General features: G+C 38.4%; 1 protein-coding gene across 27 annotated transcripts in view; it reads right to left on the reverse strand.

Moving 5' to 3' along the window:
- LOC133552029 (uncharacterized) overlaps window positions 1–23,020 on the reverse strand; it is a 57,065-nt gene that overhangs the window by 15,507 nt on the left and 18,538 nt on the right. The window contains exons 13-25 of one of the 27 annotated variants that reach the window (XM_061899285.1): window positions 16,016–16,082; window positions 13,274–13,344; window positions 13,056–13,122; window positions 9,516–9,605; window positions 9,415–9,428; window positions 9,316–9,345; window positions 9,217–9,246; window positions 9,118–9,147; window positions 9,019–9,048; window positions 8,920–8,949; window positions 8,821–8,850; window positions 8,718–8,751; window positions 4,756–4,960 (exon numbers count right to left, since the gene is read on the reverse strand). In XM_061899285.1, the coding sequence (XP_061755269.1) occupies window positions 4,891–4,960; window positions 8,718–8,751; window positions 8,821–8,850; window positions 8,920–8,949; window positions 9,019–9,048; window positions 9,118–9,147; window positions 9,217–9,246; window positions 9,316–9,345; window positions 9,415–9,428; window positions 9,516–9,605; window positions 13,056–13,122; window positions 13,274–13,344; window positions 16,016–16,082 (593 nt within the window). In that variant the 3' untranslated portion in view covers window positions 4,756–4,890. Of the gene's footprint in view, window positions 1–4,755; window positions 4,961–8,717; window positions 8,752–8,820; window positions 8,851–8,919; window positions 8,950–9,018; window positions 9,049–9,117; window positions 9,148–9,216; window positions 9,247–9,315; window positions 9,346–9,414; window positions 9,429–9,515; window positions 9,606–13,055; window positions 13,123–13,273; window positions 13,345–16,015; window positions 16,083–23,020 lie in introns of those variants that run through there. The other 26 variants (XM_061899284.1, XM_061899280.1, XM_061899279.1 and 23 more) reach the window with 26 other exon arrangements.

The following is a 23,020-nucleotide window of genomic DNA, read 5'->3' on the forward strand; positions in this document are numbered from 1 at the left end:
CACCATGTACAAGTGTAGTTAGAAGAGTACTTTCTAGCAGCTAAGAGTATTTACCAGCTTGGATAGTCACCATGTACAAGTGTAGTTAGAAGAGTACTTTCTAGCAGCTAAGAGTATTTACCAGCGTGGATAGTCACCATGTACAAGTGTAGTTAGAAGAGTACTTTCTAGCAGCTAAGAGTATTTACCAGCGTGGATAGTCACCATGTACAAGTGTAGTTAGAAGAGTACTTTCTAGCAGCTAAGTGTATTTACCAGCGTGGATAGTCACCATGTACAAGTGTAGTTAGAAGAGTACTTTCTAGCAGCTAAGAGTATTTACCAGCGTGGATAGTCACCATGTACAAGTGTAGTTAGAAGAGTACTTTCTAGCAGCTAAGAGTATTTACCAGCGTGGATAGTCACCATGTACAAGTGTAGTTAGAAGACTACTTTCTAGCAGCTGACAGTATTTGTACTGCATGCAGATTAACGATAGTAATAATAATTCCCTTCCGTTTACTGGAATTTATTAATGATGTGTGATTGATAACTGCTCTTTCATCAACTCATGAAGGACTTAAATGCTAACATGAAAACAAAAGACATTAACGTTGTTCCCCATGTAAAAGTACATGAAGACGTTCTTGAGTAAACCACGAGTATTTGCATTGAACAGGAAGAATGGATATCAAGTTGAAACAGACGGAGGCGGGTCAACAGGAAGTGATGTCACATAAACCCAAAGTTGGATATCAAGTTGAAACAGACGGAGGCGGGTCAACAGGAAGTGATGTCACATAAACCCAAAGTTGGATATCAAGTTGAAACAGATGGAGGCGGGTCAACAGGAAGTGATGTCACATAAACCCAAAGTTGGATATCAAGTTGAAACAGATGGAGGCGGGTCAACAGGAAGTGATGTCACATAAACCCAAAGTTGGATATCAAGTTGAAACAGATGGAGGCGGGTCAACAGGAAGTGATGTCACATAAACCCAAAGTTGGATATCAAGTTGAAACAGACGGAGGCGGGTCAACAGGAAGTGATGTCACATAAACCCAAAGTTGGATATCAAGTTGAAACAGACGGAGGCGGGTCAACAGGAAGTGATGTCACATAAACCCAAAGTTGGATATCAAGTTGAAACAGATGGAGGCGGGTCAACAGGAAGTGATGTCACATAAACCCAAAGTTGGATATCAAGTTGAAACAGACGGAGGCGGGTCAACAGGAAGTGATGTCACATAAACCCAAAGTTGGATATCAAGTTGAAACAGACGGAGGCGGGTCAACAGGAAGTGATGTTACATAAACCCAAAGTTGGATATCAAGTTGAAACAGACGGAGGCGGGTCAACAGAAAGTGATGTCACATAAACCCAAAGTTGGATATCAAGTTGAAACAGATGGAGGCGGGTCAACAGGAAGTGATGTCACATAAACCCAAAGTTGGATATTAGGTTGAAACAGACGGAGGCGGGTCAACAGGAAGTGATGTCACATAAACCCAAAGTTGGATATCAAGTTGAAACAGACGGAGGCGGGTCAACAGGAAGTGATGTTACATAAACCCAAAGTTGGATATCAAGTTGAAACAGACGGAGGCGGGTCAACAGGAAGTGATGTCACATAAACCCACAGTTGGATATCAAGTTGAAACAGATGGAGGCGGGTCAACAGGAAGTGATGTCACATAAACCCAAAGTTGGATATCAAGTTGAAACAGACGGAGGCGGGTCAACAGGAAGTGATGTCACATAAACCCAAAGTTGGATATCAAGTTGAAACAGACGGCGGCGGGTCAACAGGAAGTGATGTCACATAAACCCAAAGTTGGATATCAAGTTGAAACAGATGGAGGCGGGTCAACAGGAAGTGATGTCACATAAACCCAAAGTTGGATATCAAGTTGAAACAGATGGAGGCGGGTCAACAGGAAGTGATGTCACATAAACCCAAAGTTGGATATCAAGTTGAAACAGACGGAGGCGGGTCAACAGGAAGTGATGTCACATAAACCCAAAGTTGGATATCAAGTTGAAACAGACGGAGGCGGGTCAACAGGAAGTGATGTCACATAAACCCAAAGTTGGATATCAAGTTGAAACAGACGGAGGCGGGTCAACAGGAAGTGATGTCACATAAACCCAAAGTTGGATATCAAGTTGAAACAGATGGAGGCGGGTCAACAGGAAGTGATGTCACATAAACCCAAAGTTGGATATCAAGTTGAAACAGATGGAGGCGGGTCAACAGGAAGTGATGTCACATAAACCCAAAGTTGGATATCAAGTTGAAACAGATGGAGGCGGGTCAACAGGAAGTGATGTCACATAAACCCAAAGTTGGATATCAAGTTGAAACAGATGGAGGCGGGTCAACAGGAAGTGATGTCACATAAACCCAAAGTTGGATATCAAGTTGAAACAGACGGAGGCGGGTCAACAGGAAGTGATGTCACATAAACCCAAAGTTGGATATCAAGTTGAAACAGACGGAGGCGGGTCAACAGGAAGTGATGTCACATAAACCCAAAGTTGGATATCAAGTTGAAACAGATGGAGGCGGGTCAACTGGAAGTGATGTCACATAAACCCAAAGTTGGATATCAAGTTGAAACAGACGGAGGCGGGTCAACAGGAAGTGATGTCACATAAACCCAAAGTTGGATATCAAGTTGAAACAGACGGAGGCGGGTCAACAGGAAGTGATGTCACATAAACCCAAAGTTGGATATCAAGTTGAAACAGACGGAGGCGGGTCAACAGGAAGTGATGTCACATAAACCCAAAGTTGGATATCAAGTTGAAACAGACGGAGGCGGGTCAACAGGAAGTGACGTCACATAAACCCAAAGTTGGATATCAAATTGAAACAGATGGAGGCGGGTCAACAGGAAGTGATGTCACATAAACCCAAAGTTGGATATTAGGTTGAAACAGACGGAGGCGGGTCAACAGGAAGTGATGTCACATAAACCCAAAGTTGGATATCAAGTTGAAACAGACGGAGGCGGGTCAACAGGAAGTGACGTCACATAAACCCAAAGTTGGATATCAAGTTGAAACAGATGGAGGCGGGTCAACAGGAAGTGATGTCACATAAACCCAAAGTTGGATATTAGGTTGAAACAGACGGAGGCGGGTCAACAGGAAGTGATGTCACATAAACCCAAAGTTGGATATCAAGTTGAAACAGACGGAGGCGGGTCAACAGGAAATGATGTCACATAAACCCAAAGTTGGATATCAAGTTGAAACAGACGGAGGCGGGTCAACAGGAAGTGATGTCACATAAACCCAAAGTTGGATATCAAGTTGAAACAGACGGAGGCGGGTCAACAGGAAGTGATGTCACATAAACCCAAAGTTGGATATCAAGTTGAAACAGATGGAGGCGGGTCAACAGGAAGTGATGTCACATAAACCCAAAGTTGGATATCAAGTTGAAACAGACGGAGGCGGGTCAACAGGAAGTGACGTCACATAAACCCAAAGTTGGATATCAAGTTGAAACAGATGGAGGCGGGTCAACAGGAAGTGATGTCACATAAACCCAAAGTTGGATATTAGGTTGAAACAGACGGAGGCGGGTCAACAGGAAGTGATGTCACATAAACCCAAAGTTGGATATCAAGTTGAAACAGACGGAGGCGGGTCAACAGGAAGTGACGTCACATAAACCCAAAGTTGGATATCAAGTTGAAACAGATGGAGGCGGCTCAACAGGAAGTGATGTCACATAAACCCAAAGTTGGATATTAGGTTGAAACAGACGGAGGCGGGTCAACAGGAAGTGATGTCACATAAACCCAAAGTTGGATATCAAGTTGAAACAGACGGAGGCGGGTCAACAGGAAATGATGTCACATAAACCCAAAGTTGGATATCAAGTTGAACAGACGGAGGCGGGTCAACAGGAAGTGATGTCACATAAACCCAAAGTTGGATATCAAGTTGAAACAGATGGAGGCGGGTCAACAGGAAGTGATGTCACATAAACCCAAAGTTGGATATCAAGTTGAAACAGACGGAGGCGGGTCAACAGGAAGTGATGTCACATAAACCCAAAGTTGGATATCAAGTTGAAACAGATGGAGGCGGGTCAACAGGAAGTGACGTCACATTAGCCCAAAGTGAAACAAAATGATCTCCCAATTTGCCTTTACTACAAAAAACATTTTTAAATTTTCCCAAAATAAAAAGGGAATAAGTTAAAGACAAATACAAAGAATATTGCTCTTCCAAAAGTACAAAATGAAATGTTTTCTCAGCCCAGAAAGTAACTCGGTAAAAGATGTTGGTGTGTGTGTGTAGAAGTGCTTTTTGTGCACATTCAACATTGGTGGCAATCATTGTGTGTTTATTGTTTTGGTACATTTGACCCTTCAAGACATCTTCTGCTTTTGGTTGAAATTTTTATTCAAGTGCAAAACATTTCTTTGTTTTATTTAACTTGGATATTTCAAGGTTGAGATGCTAAAATAGTTCATTGCATTGGAAGTGGTTTATTTATGCTGACAGTGCTTAATTTGCTCTCACAATAATGTTGACAATATTATCACAACTCTCTCGGTCAATATACGCTTTCTCTCCTCAGCACCTTGTCAAAGTGTCTCCTAACTTGTCCCGTGCAAGTATTACAGTTCGACATCAGCACTTTGAGACGCTCAGAGGCATGAATTGAAGACTATTTGGAGCCCGGTGGTAGCAACACATCTCATTTTTGCACAGGCAGAAGAAATATTGCATTTTTTGTATTAATTGCAATGAGATTTTGCAGCTGGTGTAGAGTTGATATGGAAAAGTCAATGAAAGCATGAATCCATGACAAGGATTTATTAATGCAAAGAAAGGCAAGAAGAGAAGTAGGTAGAAGGAAGTGAAAGGAGCTACAGAGAAGTTGCACTCAGAAGGTGTCAGCATACAGAGGTGGAGGAGGAAGGAGTTCCAGCTGGGAGAAGTCCACTTCCTGTTCACTGTCACAACACAAAGCACAGTCATTAGCTCGTGCAGGTGGGGTAGGTCTAACCCCGGGGGTACGCCAGGTGATTGTCGGGGGTACGTTAAGGTCAATACAAAACATTTGAACTCCACTGTTGTTAAGGGAGAAAAGCCCAATGGAAATGTCTGCCACGCAGGGTTAGAAAACTCTTCTAAAATCCTGCATGGGAGGCCCGTTGTTTTCACTTTTGGTTTTGTTTGCCCCAGCCTTTTGTTTGACATGATTATTGGATGAAGGCAACATACTGTACCACCCACGCTGTAGACCTGCATTCTAAATACATACTTCTCCCGCCACAGGCTCAAGTCTTCTCCCAACACAGTCTTTCAATTGTTGCCTAGCAACCATTCAGGCTACTTGTTAAAGTCAAGTTACTATTCATAGAAAACAGCCATACCTGCGCCGGAATAATGGACACATAGCTAAAAAGTGTAAATCCCCCCCCTGCCGGTGACAGCAACCCAGGTTTCTCTTCCTCGGATCAGGATGCGTGCGAGCAGTAGGGCTACGCTACAATTGATGCTAGCCAAGTTACTAGCATGGCCGCTGACAGTGACAGTGAGTATCTTTGGCTCCGACATGAGAAAGCACACGGATAGAGACATCATAACGACATCACCCTGAAGATGCAAATATGATAAGAACTACATTGCTTTGGGGTTCATTTGTATCGATACTGGTTGGTCTATTCAGCCAAAGTGTGCAAAAGTACTCTCACAACTCAATGAAAGCTTCAGTCTTGCAAAGACATCTACAGACCAATCACTCTCACTTCAGTCTTGCCAAGACATCTACAGACCAATCACTCTCACTTCAGTCTTGCCAAGACATCTACAGACCAATCACTCTCACTTCAGTCTTGCTAAGACATCTACAGACCAACCACTCTCACTTCAGTCTTGCAAAGACATCTACAGACCAATCACTCTCACTTCAGTCTTGCCAAGACATCTACAGACCAATCACTCTCACTTCAGTCTTGCTAAGACATCTACAGACCCATCACTCTCACTTCAGTCTTGCTAAGACATCTACAGACCAATCACTCTCACTTCAGTCTTGCTAAGACATCTACAGACCAACCACTCTCACTTCAGTCTTGCAAAGACATCTACAGACCAATCACTCTCACTTCAGTCTTGCCAAGACATCTACAGACCAATCACTCTCACTTCCGTCTTGCTAAGACATCTACAGACCAACCATTCTCACTTCAGTCTTGCTAAGACATCTACAGATACATCACTCTCACTTCAGTCTTGCTAAGTCATCTACAGATCCATCACTCTCACTTCAGTCTTGCTAAGACATCTACAGATCCATCACTCTCACTTCAGTCTTGCTAAGACATCTACAGATCCATCACTCTCACTTCAGTCTTGCTAAGACATCTACAGACCCATCACTCTCTCTTCAGTCTTGCTAAGACATCTACAGACCCATCACTCTCACTTCAGTCTTGCTAAGACATCTACAGACCCATCACTCTCACTTCAGTCTTGCTAAGACATCTACAGACCAACCACTCTCACTTCAGTCTTGCTAAGACATCTACGGACCAACCACTCTCACTTCAGTCTTGCAAAGACATCTACAGACCAACCACTCGCACTTCAGTCTTGCTAAGACATCTACAGACCAATCACTCTCACTTCAGTCTTGCAAAGACATCTACAGACCAATCACTCTCACTTCAGTCTTGCCAAGACATCTACAGACCAACCACTCTCACTTCAGTCTTGCCAAGACATCTACAGATCCATCACTCTCACTTCAGTCTTGCTAAGACATCTACAGATCCATCACTTTCATTTCAGTCTTGCCAAGACATCTACAGACCAATCACTCTCACTTCAGTCTTGCCAAGACATCTACAGACCAATCCCTCTCACTTCAGTCTTGCTAAGACATCTACAGACCTATCACTCTCACTTCAGTCTTGCTAAGACATCTACAGACCAACCACTCTCACTTCAGTCTTGCTAAGACATCTACAGACCAACCATTCTCACTTCAGTCTTGCTAAGACATCTACAGACCGATCACTCTCACTTCAGTCTTGCTAAGACATCTACAGACCGATCACTCTCACTTCAGTCTTGCTAAGACATCTACAGATCCATCACTCTCACTTCAGTCTTGCTAAGACATCTACAGATCCATCACTCTCACTTCAGTCTTGCTAAGACATCTACAGATCCATCACTCTCACTTCAGTCTTGCTAAGACATCTACAGACCCATCACTCTCTCTTCAGTCTTGCTAAGACATCTACAGACCAACCACTCTCACTTCAGTCTTGCTAAGACATCTACGGACCAACCACTCTCACTTCAGTCTTGCTAAGACAGCTAGAGACCCATCACTCTCACGCCCTCATCCAACAACAATGCTAGACCACGCCCCCCATCAGGTGGCTGGTCATCAAGACATAGTTCCTGCACTATGCAGTGAAATAAGACTATTACTGCACAAGGAGGTGGCTGGTCATCAAGACATACTTCCTGCACTATGCAGTGAAATAAGACTATTACTGCACAAGGAGGTGGCTGGTCATCAAGACATAGTTCCTGCACTATGCAGTGAAATAAGACTATTACTGCACAAGGAGGTGGCTGGTCATCAAGACATAGTACCTGCACTATGCAGTGAAATAAGACTATTACTGCACAAGGAGGTGGCTGGTCATCAAGACATAGTTCCTGCACTATGCAGTGAAATAAGACTATTACTGCACAAGGAGGTGGCTGGTCATCAAGACATAGTTCCTGCACTATGCAGTGAAATAAGACTATTACTGCACAAGGAGGTGGCTGGTCATCAAGACATAGTTCCTGCACTATGCAGTGAAATAAGACTATTACTGCACAAGGAGGTGGCTGGTCATCAAGACATACTTCCTGCACTATGCAGTGAAATAAGACTATTACTGCACAAGGAGGTGGCTGGTCATCAAGACATACTTCCTGCACTATGCAGTGAAATAAGACTATTACTGCACAAGGAGGTGGCTGGTCATCAAGACATAGTTCCTGCACTATGCAGTGAAATAAGACTATTACTGCACAAGGAGGTGGCTGGTCATCAAGGGACAAAGCACTGACACATTTCTTTCAATGGTAAGATGAGCTTAAATTGTTATTTACTGACCACAATTTCCACCTGTCTGGTTATTTGCTTAATGAAGACTTTCTTACACCACTATCTTATCTGGGTGATATTTTTCCCGGTCTGAATGAACTTATCGGATGACAGAGGCTCTCCGCAACCATATTTGCTGTACAGGATAGAATTGAAGTTATGATCAAGACGTCACAGCTTTGGTTAGACTGCATAAACAACAACAAAACAGAGGTCTGTATGACTTTGTGTGTGCAAATGACCTCAGTCTGTCAAACGTGACATAACTACACACCTCAGTGAGCTGGCTGCACAAACATGCAGGTACATCCCTCAAATTGACGAGTCGGACGGTTGGATTCAATATACCTTTTCTGCCATGCTTACTGCCTTAATGGCATCAGAACAGGAGAGCCTCATTGATATCACAACAACAGGATCCATGAAAATTGAATTCAACCGAAGGGGGCGACGGGGGGTCAAACAGAGAAAGAAAAACAGAGAGGAAGGGGGTACGCAGCTGGAGATTAAATGTTTGAAGAGGTACAGGATGGTAAAAAGTTTGGGAAGCACTGAGCCAGAGTATGCAGAATCCTGATGGCAACACTTACGGATATGGAGGCTCTTCAACAGCACACAAGAAGCCTGCATGGAAGGTCAGACAAGGTCAGACACAGGTGTGCAGATAGTCCTGTCAACAATGGAAACACTCACTTGGAGGCTCTTCAACGGCACACAAGAAGCCTGCATGGAAGGTCAGACAAGGTCAGACACAGGTGTGCAGATAGTCCTGTCAACAATGGAAACACTCACTTGGAGGCTCTTCAACAGCACACAAGAAGCCTGCATGGAAGGTCAGACAAGGTCAGACACAGGTGTGCAGAAAGTCCTGTTAACAATGGAAACACTCACTTGGAGGCTCTTCAACGGCACACAAGAAGCCTGCATGGAAGGTCAGACAAGGTCAGACACAGGTGTGCAGATAGTCCTGTCAACAATGGAAACACTCACTTGGAGGCTCTTCAACAGCACACAAGAAGCCTGCATGGAAGGTCAGACAAGGTCAGACACAGGTGTGCAGATAGTCCTGTCAACAATGGAAACACTCACTTGGAGGCTCTTCAACGGCACACAAGAAGCCTGCATGGAAGGTCAGACAAGGTCAGACACAGGTGTGCAGATAGTCCTGTCAACAATGGAAACACTCACTTGGAGGCTCTTCAACAGCACACAAGAAGCCTGCATGGAAGGTCAGACAAGGTCAGACACAGGTGTGCAGATAGTCCTGTCAACAATGGAAACACTCACTTGGAGGGTCAGCGCTAGGCAGCAGACAGAAAGGAGAGGAAGAAGAGAAGTGTTGAACATTCAAAGCAAGCATGCATGTTGCAGACGTGAGAGGACTCTACTTGGTCGGAGTCGCTAGTCCATCATCAACAAACTCTTCTTGGTGGTGTTGAAAGAAGATGGCCAGCTTCTGCAGGGCTTCATGTCTCGTCCTTCAAAGTCAACACAATCTCACGTCATCACCTGGACAACAGCCTGTATATTACACTCTATGGCAGTGGTTCTCAAATGGGGGTACACATACACCTGGGGGTACTTGAAGGTATGCCAAGGGGTACATGAGATTTTTCAAAAATATTCTAAAAATAGCAAATATATTTATTGAATAATACTTCAACAAAATATAAAGGTAAGTTCATAAAGTGTGAAAAGAAATGCAAGAATGCAATATTCAGTGTTGACAGGTAGATTTTTTGAGGACATGTTCCATAAATATTGATGTTAAAGATTTCTTTTTTTGGGAAGAAATGTTTAGAATGAAGTTGATGAATCCAGATGGATCTCTATTACAATCCCCAAAGAGGGCACTTTAACTTGATGATTACTTCTATGTGGAGAAATATTTACAATTGAATCACTTGTTTATTTTTCAACAAGTTTTTAGTTATTTTTATATAATTTTTTCCAAATAGTTGAAGAAAGACCACTACAAATGAGCAATATTTTGCACTGTAATACAATTTAATAAATCAGAAAGTGATGACATAGTGCTGTATTTTACTTCTTTATCTCTTTTTTTTTCAACCAAAAATGCTTTGCTCTGATTAGGGGGTACTTAAATGAAAAACATGTTGACAGGGGGTACATCACTGAAAAAAGGTTGAGAACCACTGCTCTTTATAATACTCTGTATATTACACTCCATATTAAACAGTATTATACTCTATATTAAACTGTATAATATACACTGTATATTATACAATACACTATATTATAGAGTATAATACATTGTATATTACACTGTGTAATACACTGTATATTATTGGTAAATGGGTTGTACTTGTATACTGCTTTTCTACCCCTTTTTAAGGAGCCCAAAGCGCTTTGACAGTATTTCCACATTGGCCCGTTCACACACACTTTGTACATGTCATTCAAAAGATGTATGCACGTATAAGACTTAAGACCTTTAGAGCATCAGTATGTAAGCAAACAAGTCAAAAAGTGTACTAATATGTTTCACTTTAACAAACTGTTCAAACTCAAAGTCACGCACAAAGAAGAATCTTAATAACATCTTAAACCTTAATAAACAAAAAGACAACATAATACATGTCATTACATGAATTACTTTAAGGGAAATGTTTTTTCTTTTAAATTTTGCACATTATTCACAATAATTATGGAAGACAAGAACACATGTTTTTAATGCATTCTAAATATGCGATTAAAAGACTGCTCACATTGGAGCCTATGAGAGTTGCTCTATTCTGCCAAGAAAGTGCTCTAAAAAGCATCCTGACACCTCCATTGAGGTTTTATACACATGATGTAAGTATATATGTCATGTAGTAACATTCATAACATGTATTATATACATGATGTAAGTATATATGTCATGTAGTAACATTCATAACATGTAATATATACATGATGTAAGTATATATGTCATGTAGTAACATTCATAATATGTAATATATACATGATGTAAGTATATATGTAGTATCTAGTAACATTCATAATAACATGTAATATATACATGATGTAAGTATATATGTCATGTAGTAACATTAATAATAACATGTAATATATACATGATGTAAGTATATATGTCATGTAGTAACATTCATAATAAATTGTAATATATACATGATGTAAGTATATATGTCATGTAGTAACATTCATAATATGTAATATATACATGATGTAAGTATATATGTAGTATCTAGTAACATTCATAATAACATCTAATATATACATGATGTAAGTATATATGTCATGTAGTAACATTCATAATAACATGTAATATATACATGATGTAAGTATATATGTCATGTAGTAACATTCATAATATGTAATATATACATGATGTAAGTATATATGTAGTATCTAGTAACATTCATAATAACATCTAATATATACATGATGTAAGTATATATGTCATGTAGTAACATTCATAATAACATGTAATATATACATGATGTAAGTATATATGTCATGTAGTAACATTCATAACAACATGTAATATATACATGATGTAAGTATATATGTAGTATCTAGTAACATTCATAACAACATGTAATATATACATGATGTAAGTATATATGTAGTATCTAGTAACATTCATAACAACATGTAATATATACATGATGTAAGTATATATGTAGTATCTAGTAACATTCATAACAACATGTAATATATACATGATGTAAGTATATATGTAGTATCTAGTAACATTCATAACAACATGTAATATATACATGATGTAAGTATATATGTAGTATCTAGTAACATTCATAATAACATGTAATATATACATGATGTAAGCATATATGTCATGTAGTAACATTCATAATAACATGTAATATATACATGATGTAAGTATATATGTAGTATCTAGTAACATTCATAACAACATGTAATATATACATGATGTAAGTATATATGTCATGTAGTAACATTCATAATAACATGTAATATATACATGATGTAAGTATATATGTCATGTAGTAAAATTCATAACAACATGTAACATGTACATGATGTAAGTATAGATGTCATGTATTCATAATAACATGTAATATATACATGTAAGTATATATGTAGTATCTAGTAACATTCATAATAACATGCAATATATACATGATGTAAGTATATATGTAGTATCCAGTAACATTCATAACAACATGTAATATATACATGATGTAAGTATATATGTAGTATCTAGTAACATTCATAATAACATGTAATGTATACATGATGTAAGTATATATGTAGTATCTAGTAACATTCATAACAACATGTAACAAGTACATAATGTAAGTATATATGTCATGTATTCATAATAGCATGTACATTATACATAACAATACTTGTTAATATTTAGGTCCTGAAATCTAAATGGAGTATTGTTGGCACTTTTTCCAATGGTCATGTGTTGGGTTTTCTGGGCAAAATAGAGGACCTCCCATTGGCTTTGTTGTAAACAGACTTTTGTTGAAGTGTATTTACAAGTTAGGATGCATTAAAAAATACATGTCTTTCATAAAGATTGTAAACAGGCAATATTTCAAAACTATGTATTAATGAAACCTTTTTTTTCTTCAGTAATTCTGTTTCATATTGAGAACAGACAGATGCTAGAAATTACGATGATAGGAAAAGGTTTAGGACAAAATCATCTGCTGCAATGAGAAACTGCTATCATGTTGTATTTGTATAAAGTAACACCATAACCATAACCAAAACAACTATGTTCATTGCAAAGTGTATTTGAACATGATCACATCCCTGTTATTATTATTATCATCATCATGTATATGCTGGACAGTGCTTCACTTAGGACCCAACAATTGTAGCATATGCTTATTTCTGAGAAACATCTCCAATGCAGTGAAGCTGCAATACGGCGAGGAGCATAAAGAAGAAGTTGTTGCACTTACTCCTGGCTCGGTGTGTGCTGGCTGAGAGGAGGTGGCTGACATGCTGTTGAAGCCAATGGACAGAAGGCTCGGTTACATAAAGAGAGAAAGAAAAAGTGAGCGACGCCATATTTCATGACAGATGTATTGCTTGTTCAGGTGTGTGCGAGGCTGCAGGGGCACGGCTGCATGTTCTCATGTTGCACTTGACAAGAAACATGTGTGCAGAATGTACTCACATGTTTCAGCCATGGAGCTGGGCAGCACAACGCTGAAAGGATGAAGAAAAAAGCAACACTTGAGATGGTTTCTGTTGGATTCAATGACCCATGTAAGCTTCTTCTACTTTCAGCATATTCCTTACACTTACACATGGACAATTGTACAAACACAGTAGTATCTTGCTTTGTGTACACAGTCTAAGTTATTACAAACACAGTAGTATCTTGCTTTGTGTACACAGTCTAAGTTATTACAAACACAGTAGTATCTTGCTTTGTGTACACAGTCTAAGTTATTACAAACACAGTAGTATCTTGCTTTGTGTACACAGTCTAAGTTATTACAAACACAGTAGTATCTAGCTTTGTGTACACAGTCCAAGTTATTACAAACACAGTAGTATCTAGCTTTGTGTACACAGTCTAAGTTATTACAAACACAGTAGTATCTTGCTTTGTGTACACAGTCTAAGTTATTACAAACACAGTAGTATCTTGCTTTGTGTACACAGTCCAAGTTATTACAAACACAGTAGTATCTTGCTTTGTGTACACAGTCTAAGTTATTACAAACACAGTAGTATCTTGCTTTGTGTACACAGTCTAAGTTATTACAAACACAGTAGTATCTTGCTTTGTGTACACAGTCTAAGTTATTACAAACACAGTAGTATCTAGCTTTGTGTACACAGTCCAAGTTATTACAAACACAGTAGTATCTAGCATTGTGTACACAGTCCAAGTTATTACAAACACAGTAGTATCTTGCTTTGTGTACACAGTCCAAGTTATTACAAACACAGTAGTATCTTGCTTTGTGTACACAGTCTAAGTTATTACAAACACAGTAGTATCTTGCTTTGGCTACGCCACACTTCTTCATCCATTTGCTGGGCTTTGTGTACACCAGTGTCCAAAGTGCAGCCTGGGGGCCATTTGCGGCCCGCAGGTTATTTTTTTAACGGCCCCACAGCACATTTTAAAAATACAATTGAAAAATTTTCAAAACGTAAAAAGTGATATAAAAGGAGCAAATGGGTTAAATGTAACAAGAAAATGTTGCAGTGTTTACTCTAATAACACAAAGCTGCCATGCAGCCTGTTTCTTTCTTTAAAAAATAATAATGAAGCAAAATCAATGTCATTATGAATTATTGACCTATTCAAGGCTCCAATTAAGTCACGTAAAATTTTCCACTGAGATATTTTGGGGGGGAAATGTTGCATATTTTGTGTTTGTCTTATAAAAAACTGAGCTGTTTTTTTAAAGAAGGGCCTAAAATGAAAAAACAAAAAACGTAAACAACAATAAAACTTATAATTGACGAACAGATCAGAAGTTGATCTCGAGATTATTGTGTTAAAAGTAAACAGTAAAAAAAATGTATAATTTATTTTCTAACACTTTAATGAGTAGGAACCTTTTGGATCCCCAATCATTTTAGTGTGATTTGTTTTTAGGTGTCATTGCTCCAAAAATAATAATTAAAATAAATGGTGTTATGACTTATTGACCTTTTTAATGCTCTAATTATTATATAATCTCAAATATTCCGCTTAAAAAAATTATTGGGTAAAAATATGGCATATTTTGTTTTTTCCCCATTAAAAAAAACATTTTTTTTGTGACAAAAAGAGCATACAACTTAAATCTTTAAAATCATTATATTGACAAATGGACCTAATGTTGATCTAGAGATTTAAAAATTGAATAATAATAAAAAAATAATACTGAATAGTGACACATTAATATTTTTTTGACCAAAACCCTTCGGAGTCCCTGAGATCAAGACTGAGTGGAGGCCGAAATGTATGTTTTTTATACATATATTGTATTGTTTTATAAAATAAAAAATATGAAAATGGCCCCCACTTGCTTTGATTTTTTAGTGTGCGGCCCTCAGTGGATAAAGTTTGGACAACCCTGGTGTAGAAATCTAAGTTATTGCACGGCCCAACATTGCATGTAACAAGTCATCATCCAAGACTTGTTATAGGCCATATTGTTAGAAAATATATATCGCGATATGTTTTGCAGCCTCTTTCGATAACTATGTATCGCACTGTAATATTTGCTATATAAATATTGGAAATATTTCCAAATGGGTTACAAAGGCTCCTGATTTAGTTGCCGACATTTCCGGTTGTATTATTCTCTCAAAACTATTTGATTTACTGTTGCTAAGTGGTTCATTTCTGCTGCAACATGCTTCTGTCTACACGGATGTTATGTTAGCACTTATTCTTCTGTTGGGCTACTTGGCTTAGGGTAGAATATGTACTGTACTGTGCAATCTACTAATACGTTTCAATCAATCAATGGACAAGGGTTACGGAGGCAGCACATCAAAACTGATACTTGAAACTATCAAGATTCTTGAATGATTCAATTGATGATGAGAATTATACTCCGACAAAAACACATGATGGCTGTGTAACTATATATCACTTCTATTTACTTTTGCACGGTTGAGGGAGCTTAGCCGCTAACGAGGACGCTACATTGTGTTGAGGATGTGTTTGTTGGCTAGTGGCTGTCAGATGTGTGTCCTCAACATGCATTATCAAGACACAATGAAAATAGATACAATAGAACATGTGAGAAAAGAAAGAAGCCCCAAAATAGTGGATCCCTAATTGAAGAGTCAAGCAGGCTGAAGAGACACAATGAGCAGTGTGAAGGAAACTAATTCAACTCCATTTGGAGACAAAACCTTTTCAAGTGACTTGACCAAACAAAAAGAAGTTTGTGTGCCTTACTGGTGGTCGTAGGTGGTGGAGAGCGTGTCCTCCTCCTCACAAGCCCACTCCTCACTGTCGTCTGTGACTGAGGGAAAAGTCATCAATCAAACACTTCTGCTGCTTGGGTTGACTTGCAGCACAATCACCACATAAAGAATGTAGGACCGCTGCCCTGGACTACAGGAGCAAAGCTCTTTTCCATCTTTACAAACTTTTCACTTCTCCAATACACATTTCTTCAGATCTTACCCTTGCAGCCCAATCATCTTCAACTTTTACACATGGACTTCTATCGTCTTGTGTTGTGTTTTTCCACAACAGCAAACTCTGTTCATTGGCACGGTCAGTTGTTTTTATTTTCTAATTTGCTTTGGTACACACCTGCACTGCATCATAATGGGACTAATATGTTTGCATTTTCATGTATGTCAACAGAGTAGTCAAACTATCTCACACAGTGTAGTTTTACACCAATGTATGTCAACAAAGTAGTCAAACTATCTCACACAGTGTAGTTTTAAACCAATGTATGTCAACAAAGTAGTCAAACTATCTCACACAGTGTAGTTTTACACCAATGTATGTCAACAGAGTAGTCAAACTATCTCACACAGTGTAGTTTTACACCAATGTATGTCAACAAAGTAGTCAAACTATCTCACACAGTGTAGTTTTACACCAATGTATGTCAACAAAGTAGTCAAACTACCTCACACAGTGTAGTTTTACACCAATGTATGTCAACAAAGTAGTCAAACTATCTCACACAGTGTAGTTTTACACCAATGTAAGTCAACAAAGTAGTCAAACTATCTCACACAGTGTAGTTTTACACCAATGTATGTCAACAAAGTAGTCAAACTATCTCACACAGTGTAGTTTTACACCAATGTATGTCAACAAAGTAGTCAAACTATCTCACACAGTGTAGTTTTACACCAATGTATGTCAACAAAGTAGTTCAACTATCTCACACAGTGTAGTTTTACACCAATGTATGTCAACAAAGTAGTCAAACTATCTCACACAGTGTAGTTTTACACCAATGTATGTCAACAAAGTAGTCAAACTATCTCACACAGTGTAGTTTTACACCAATGTATGTCAACAGAGTAGTCAAACTATCTCACACAGTGTAGTTTTACACCAATGTATGTCAACAGAGTAGTCAAACTATCTCACACAGTGTAGTTTTACACCAATGTATGTCAACAGAGTAGTCAAACTATCTCACACAGTGTAGTTTTACACCAATGTATGTCAACAGAGTAGTCAAACTATCTCACACAGTGTAGTTTTACACCAATGTATGTCAACAAAGTAGTCAAACTATCTCACACAGTGTAGTTTTACACCAATGTATGTCAACAAAGTAGTTCAACTATCTCACACAGTGTAGTTTTACACCAATGTATGTCAACAAAGTAGTCAAACTACCTCACACAGTGTAGTTTTACACCAATGTATGTCAACAAAGTAGTCAAACTATCTCACACAGTGTAGTTTTACACCAATGTAAGTCAACAAAGTAGTCAAACTATCTCACACAGTGTAGATTTTCACCAATGTATGTCAACAAAGTAGTCAAACTACCTCACACAGTGTAGTTTTACACCAATGTAAGTCAACAAAGTAGTCAAACTATCTCACACAGTGTAGTTTTACACCAATGTATGTCAACAAAGTAGTCAAACTATCTCACACAGTGTAGTTTTACACCAATGTATGTCAACAGAGTAGTCAAACTATCTCACACAGTGTAGTTTTACACCAATGTATGTCAACAGAGTAGTCAAACTATCTCACACAGTGTAGTTTTACACCAATGTATGTCAACAGAGTAGTCAAACTATCTCACACAGTGTAGTTTTACACCAATGTATGTCAACAGAGTAGTCAAACTATCTCACACAGTGTAGTTTTACACCAATGTATGTCAACAGAGTAGTCAAACTATCTCACACAGTGTAGTTTTACACCAATGTATGTCAACAAAGTAGTCAAACTATCTCACACAGTGTAGTTTTACACCAATGTATGTCAACAAAGTAGTTCAACTATCTCACACAGTGTAGTTTTACACCAATGTATGTCAACAAAGTAGTCAAACTACCTCACACAGTGTAGTTTTACACCAATGTATGTCAACAAAGTAGTCAAACTATCTCACACAGTGTAGTTTTACACCAATGTAAGTCAACAAAGTAGTCAAACTATCTCACACAGTGTAGATTTTCACCAATGTATGTCAACAAAGTAGTCAAACTACCTCACACAGTGTAGTTTTACACCAATGTAAGTCAACAAAGTAGTCAAACTATCTCACACAGTGTAGTTTTACACCAATGTATGTCAACAAAGTAGTTCAACTATCTCACACAGTGTAGTTTTTGTCAACAAAGTAGTCAAACTATCTCACACAGTGTAGTTTTACACCAATGTATGTCAACAAAGTAGTTCAACTATCTCACACAGTGTAGTTTTACACCAATGTATGTCAACAAAGTAGTTCAACTATCTCACACAGTGTAGTTTTACACCAATGTATGTCAACAAAGTAGTCAAGCTATCTCACACAGTGTAGTTTTACACCAATGTATGTCAACAAAGTAGTCTAACTATCTCACACAGTGTAGTTTTACACCAATGTATGTCAACAAAGTAGTCTAACTATCTCACACAGTGTAGTTTTACACCAATGTATGTCAACAAAGTAGTTCAACTATCTCACACAGTGTAGTTTTACACCAATGTATGTCAACAAAGTAGTCAAGCTATCTCACACAGTGTAGTTTTACACCAATGTATGTCAACAAAGTAGTCAAACTACCTCACACAGTGTAGTTTTACACCAATGTATGTCAACAAAGTAGTCAAACTATCTCACACAGTGTAGTTTTACACCAATGTAAGTCAACAAAGTAGTCAAACTATCTCACACAGTGTAGTTTTACACCAATGTATGTCAACAAAGTAGTCAAGCTATCCCACACAGTGTAGTTTTACACCAATGTATGTCAACAAAGTAGTCAAACTATCTCACACAGTGTAGTTTTACACCAATGTATGTCAACAAAGTAGTCAAACTATCTCACACAGTGTAGTTTTACACCAATGTATGTCAACAAAGTAGTCAAACTATCTCACACAGTGTAGTTTTACACCAATGTATGTCAACAAAGTAGTTCAACTATCTCACACAGTGTAGTTTTACACCAATGTATGTCAACAAAGTAGTCAAGCTATCTCACACAGTGTAGTTTTACACCAATGTATGTCAACAAAGTAGTCAAACTACCTCACACAGTGTAGTTTTACACCAATGTATGTCAACAAAGTAGTCAAACTATCTCACACAGTGTAGTTTTACACCAATGTAAGTCAACAAAGTAGTCAAACTATCTCACACAGTGTAGTTTTACACCAATGTATGTCAACAAAGTAGTTCAACTACCTCACACAGTGTAGATTTTCACCAATGTATGTCAACAAAGTAGTCAAACTACCTCACACAGTGTAGTTTTACACCAATGTAAGTCAACAAAGTAGTCAAACTATCTCACACAGTGTAGTTTTACACCAATGTATGTCAACAAAGTAGTTCAACTATCTCACACAGTGTAGTTTTTGTCAACAAAGTAGTCAAACTATCTCACACAGTGTAGTTTTACACCAATGTATGTCAACAAAGTAGTTCAACTATCTCACACAGTGTAGTTTTACACCAATGTATGTCAACAAAGTAGTCAAGCTATCTCACACAGTGTAGTTTTACACCAATGTATGTCAACAAAGTAGTCAAACTATCTCACACAGTGTAGTTTTACACCAATGTATGTCAACAAAGTAGTTCAACTATCTCACACAGTGTAGTTTTACACCAATGTATGTCAACAAAGTAGTCAAACTATCTCACACAGTGTAGTTTTACACCAATGTAAGTCAACAAAGTAGTCAAACTATCTCACACAGTGTAGTTTTACACCAATGTATGTCAACAAAGTAGTTCAACTATCTCACACAGTGTAGTTTTACACCAATGTATGTCAACAAAGTAGTCAAACTATCTCACACAGTGTAGTTTTACACCAATGTATGTCAACAAAGTAGTTCAACTATCTCACACAGTGTAGTTTTACACCAATGTATGTCAACAAAGTAGTCAAACTATCTCACACAGTGTAGTTTTACACCAATGTAAGTCAACAAAGTAGTCAAACTATCTCACACAGTGTAGTTTTACACCAATGTATGTCAACAAAGTAGTTCAACTATCTCACACAGTGTAGTTTTACACCAATGTATGTCAACAAAGTAGTCAAGCTATCTCACACAGTGTAGTTTTACACCAATGTATGTCAACAAAGTAGTCAAACTATCTCACACAGTGTAGTTTTACACCAATGTAAGTCAACAAAGTAGTCAAACTATCTCACACAGTGTAGTTTTACACCAATGTATGTCAACAAAGTAGTTCAACTATCTCACACAGTGTAGTTTTACACCAATGTATGTCAACAAAGTAGTCAAGCTATCTCACACAGTGTAGTTTTACACCAATGTATGTCAACAAAGTAGTTCAACTATCTCACACAGTGTAGTTTTACACCAATGTATGTCAACAAAGTAGTCAAACTATCTCACACAGTGTAGTTTTACACCAATGTATGTCAACAAAGTAGTCTAACTATCTCACACAGTGTAGTTTTACACCAATGTATGTCAACAAAGTAGTCAAACTATCTCGTGCAGTGCATTTTACACCCATAAATTACTGTAAATGGAAAAACTGTAGCACTGTTTAACCGATAAAATTTTGGTGACTGACCTGCCAACTATTTAATTTTTTTTACTGTAGTCTCTGTTTTGGCAGTGAAGGGACAAGCGGCACCAAATGGCTTCATTCATTTAAAAGGAAAAACTACCACTATTTTTTAACAGTACAATCCTGGTGACTGAGTTGTTATTTCTAGTAAATATACATCTTCAGTTTTACAGAGATACAATTTGATGAATGACTAGTTTTGAAATCATAAGTCCAGCATGTATAAAGATAATCACTTGTACAACAACATATTTTCTTGGAATGACTACAATCTGCAACTGCAAGCAGTATATATTTGTTCTGTCACGATGACGCTAGGTGAGAGATGAAGTACTTTGGCACATATTTCCAGGCTTTGGCGGGTCATATGCAACTATTTGGGGGCCTTGAGTTTGAGATCTGTGGTCTAAATGCTGGCTGTGATTGAATGGCCATTATATGAAGTGGACTTGGAGAGGTGGCAGCTAGAATGGTCACACCATAATAGACGTGATGGTGCAGAGGTACTTACAACTGCTTGTTAATACAGAATAGAATGGCCACACCATAATAGACGTGATGGTGCAGAGGTACTTACAATTGCTTGTTAATACAGAATAGAATGGCCACACCATAATAGACGTGATGGTGCAGAGGTACTTACAACTGCTTGTTAATACAGAATAGAATGGCCACACCATAATAGACGTGATGGTGCAGAGGTACTTACAACTGCTTGTTAATACAGAATAGAATGGCCACACCATAATAGACGTGATGGTGCAGAGGTACTTACAATTGCTTGTTAATACAGAATAGAATGGCCACACCATAATAGACGTGATGGTGCAGAGGTACTTACAACTGCTTGTTAATACAGAATAGAATGGCCACACCATAATAGACGTGATGGTGCAGAGGTACTTACAATTGCTTGTTAATACAGAATAGAATGGCCACACCATAATAGATGTGATGGTGCAGAGGTACTTACAACTGCTCGTTAATACAGAATAGAATGGCCACACCATAATAGATGTGATGGTGCAGAGGTACCTACAACTGCTTGTTAATACAGAATAGAATGGCCACACCATAATAGATGTGATGGTGCAGAGGTACCTACAACTGCTTGTTAATACAGAATAGAATGGCCACACCATAATAGATGTGATGGTGCAGAGGTACTTACAACTGCTCGTTAATACAGAATAGAATGGCCACACCATAATAGATGTGATGGTGCAGAGGTACTTACAACTGCTTGTTAATACAGAATAGAATGGCCACACCATAATAGACGTGATGGTGCAGAGGTACTTACAACTGCTTGTTAATAAAGAATAGAATGGCCACACCATAATAGACGTGATGGTGCAGAGGTACTTACAACTGCTTGTTAATAAAGAATAGAATGGCCACACCATAATAGATGTGATGGTGCAGAGGTACTTACAACTGCTTGTTAATAAAGAATAGAATGGCCACACCATAATAGACGTGATGGTGCAGAGGTACTTACAACTGCTCGTTAATACAGAATAGAATGGCCACACCATAATAGATGTGATGGTGCAGAGGTACTTACAACTGCTTGTTAATACAGAATAGAATGGCCACACCATAATAGATGTGATGGTGCAGAGGTACTTACAACTGCTTGTTAATACAGAATAGAATGGCCACACCATAATAGACGTGATGGTGCAGAGGTACTTACAACTGCTTGTTAATAAAGAATAGAATGGCCACACCATAATAGACGTGATGGTGCAGAGGTACTTACAACTGCTTGTTAATACAGAATAGAATGGCCACACCATAATAGACGTGATGGTGCAGAGGTACTTACAATTGCTTGTTAATACAGAATAGAATGGCCACACCATAATAGACGTGATGGTGCAGAGGTACTTACAACTGCTTGTTAATACAGAATAGAATGGCCACACCATAATAGACGTGATGGTGCAGAGGTACTTACAATTGCTTGTTAATACAGAATAGAATGGCCACACCATAATAGATGTGATGGTGCAGAGGTACTTACAACTGCTCGTTAATACAGAATAGAATGGCCACACCATAATAGATGTGATGGTGCAGAGGTACCTACAACTGCTTGTTAATACAGAATAGAATGGCCACACCATAATAGATGTGATGGTGCAGAGGTACCTACAACTGCTTGTTAATACAGAATAGAATGGCCACACCAT

This window comes from Nerophis ophidion, linkage group LG04, assembly GCF_033978795.1.
Source record: "Nerophis ophidion isolate RoL-2023_Sa linkage group LG04, RoL_Noph_v1.0, whole genome shotgun sequence".
NCBI classification, from domain to species: Eukaryota; Metazoa; Chordata; class Actinopteri; order Syngnathiformes; family Syngnathidae; genus Nerophis; species Nerophis ophidion.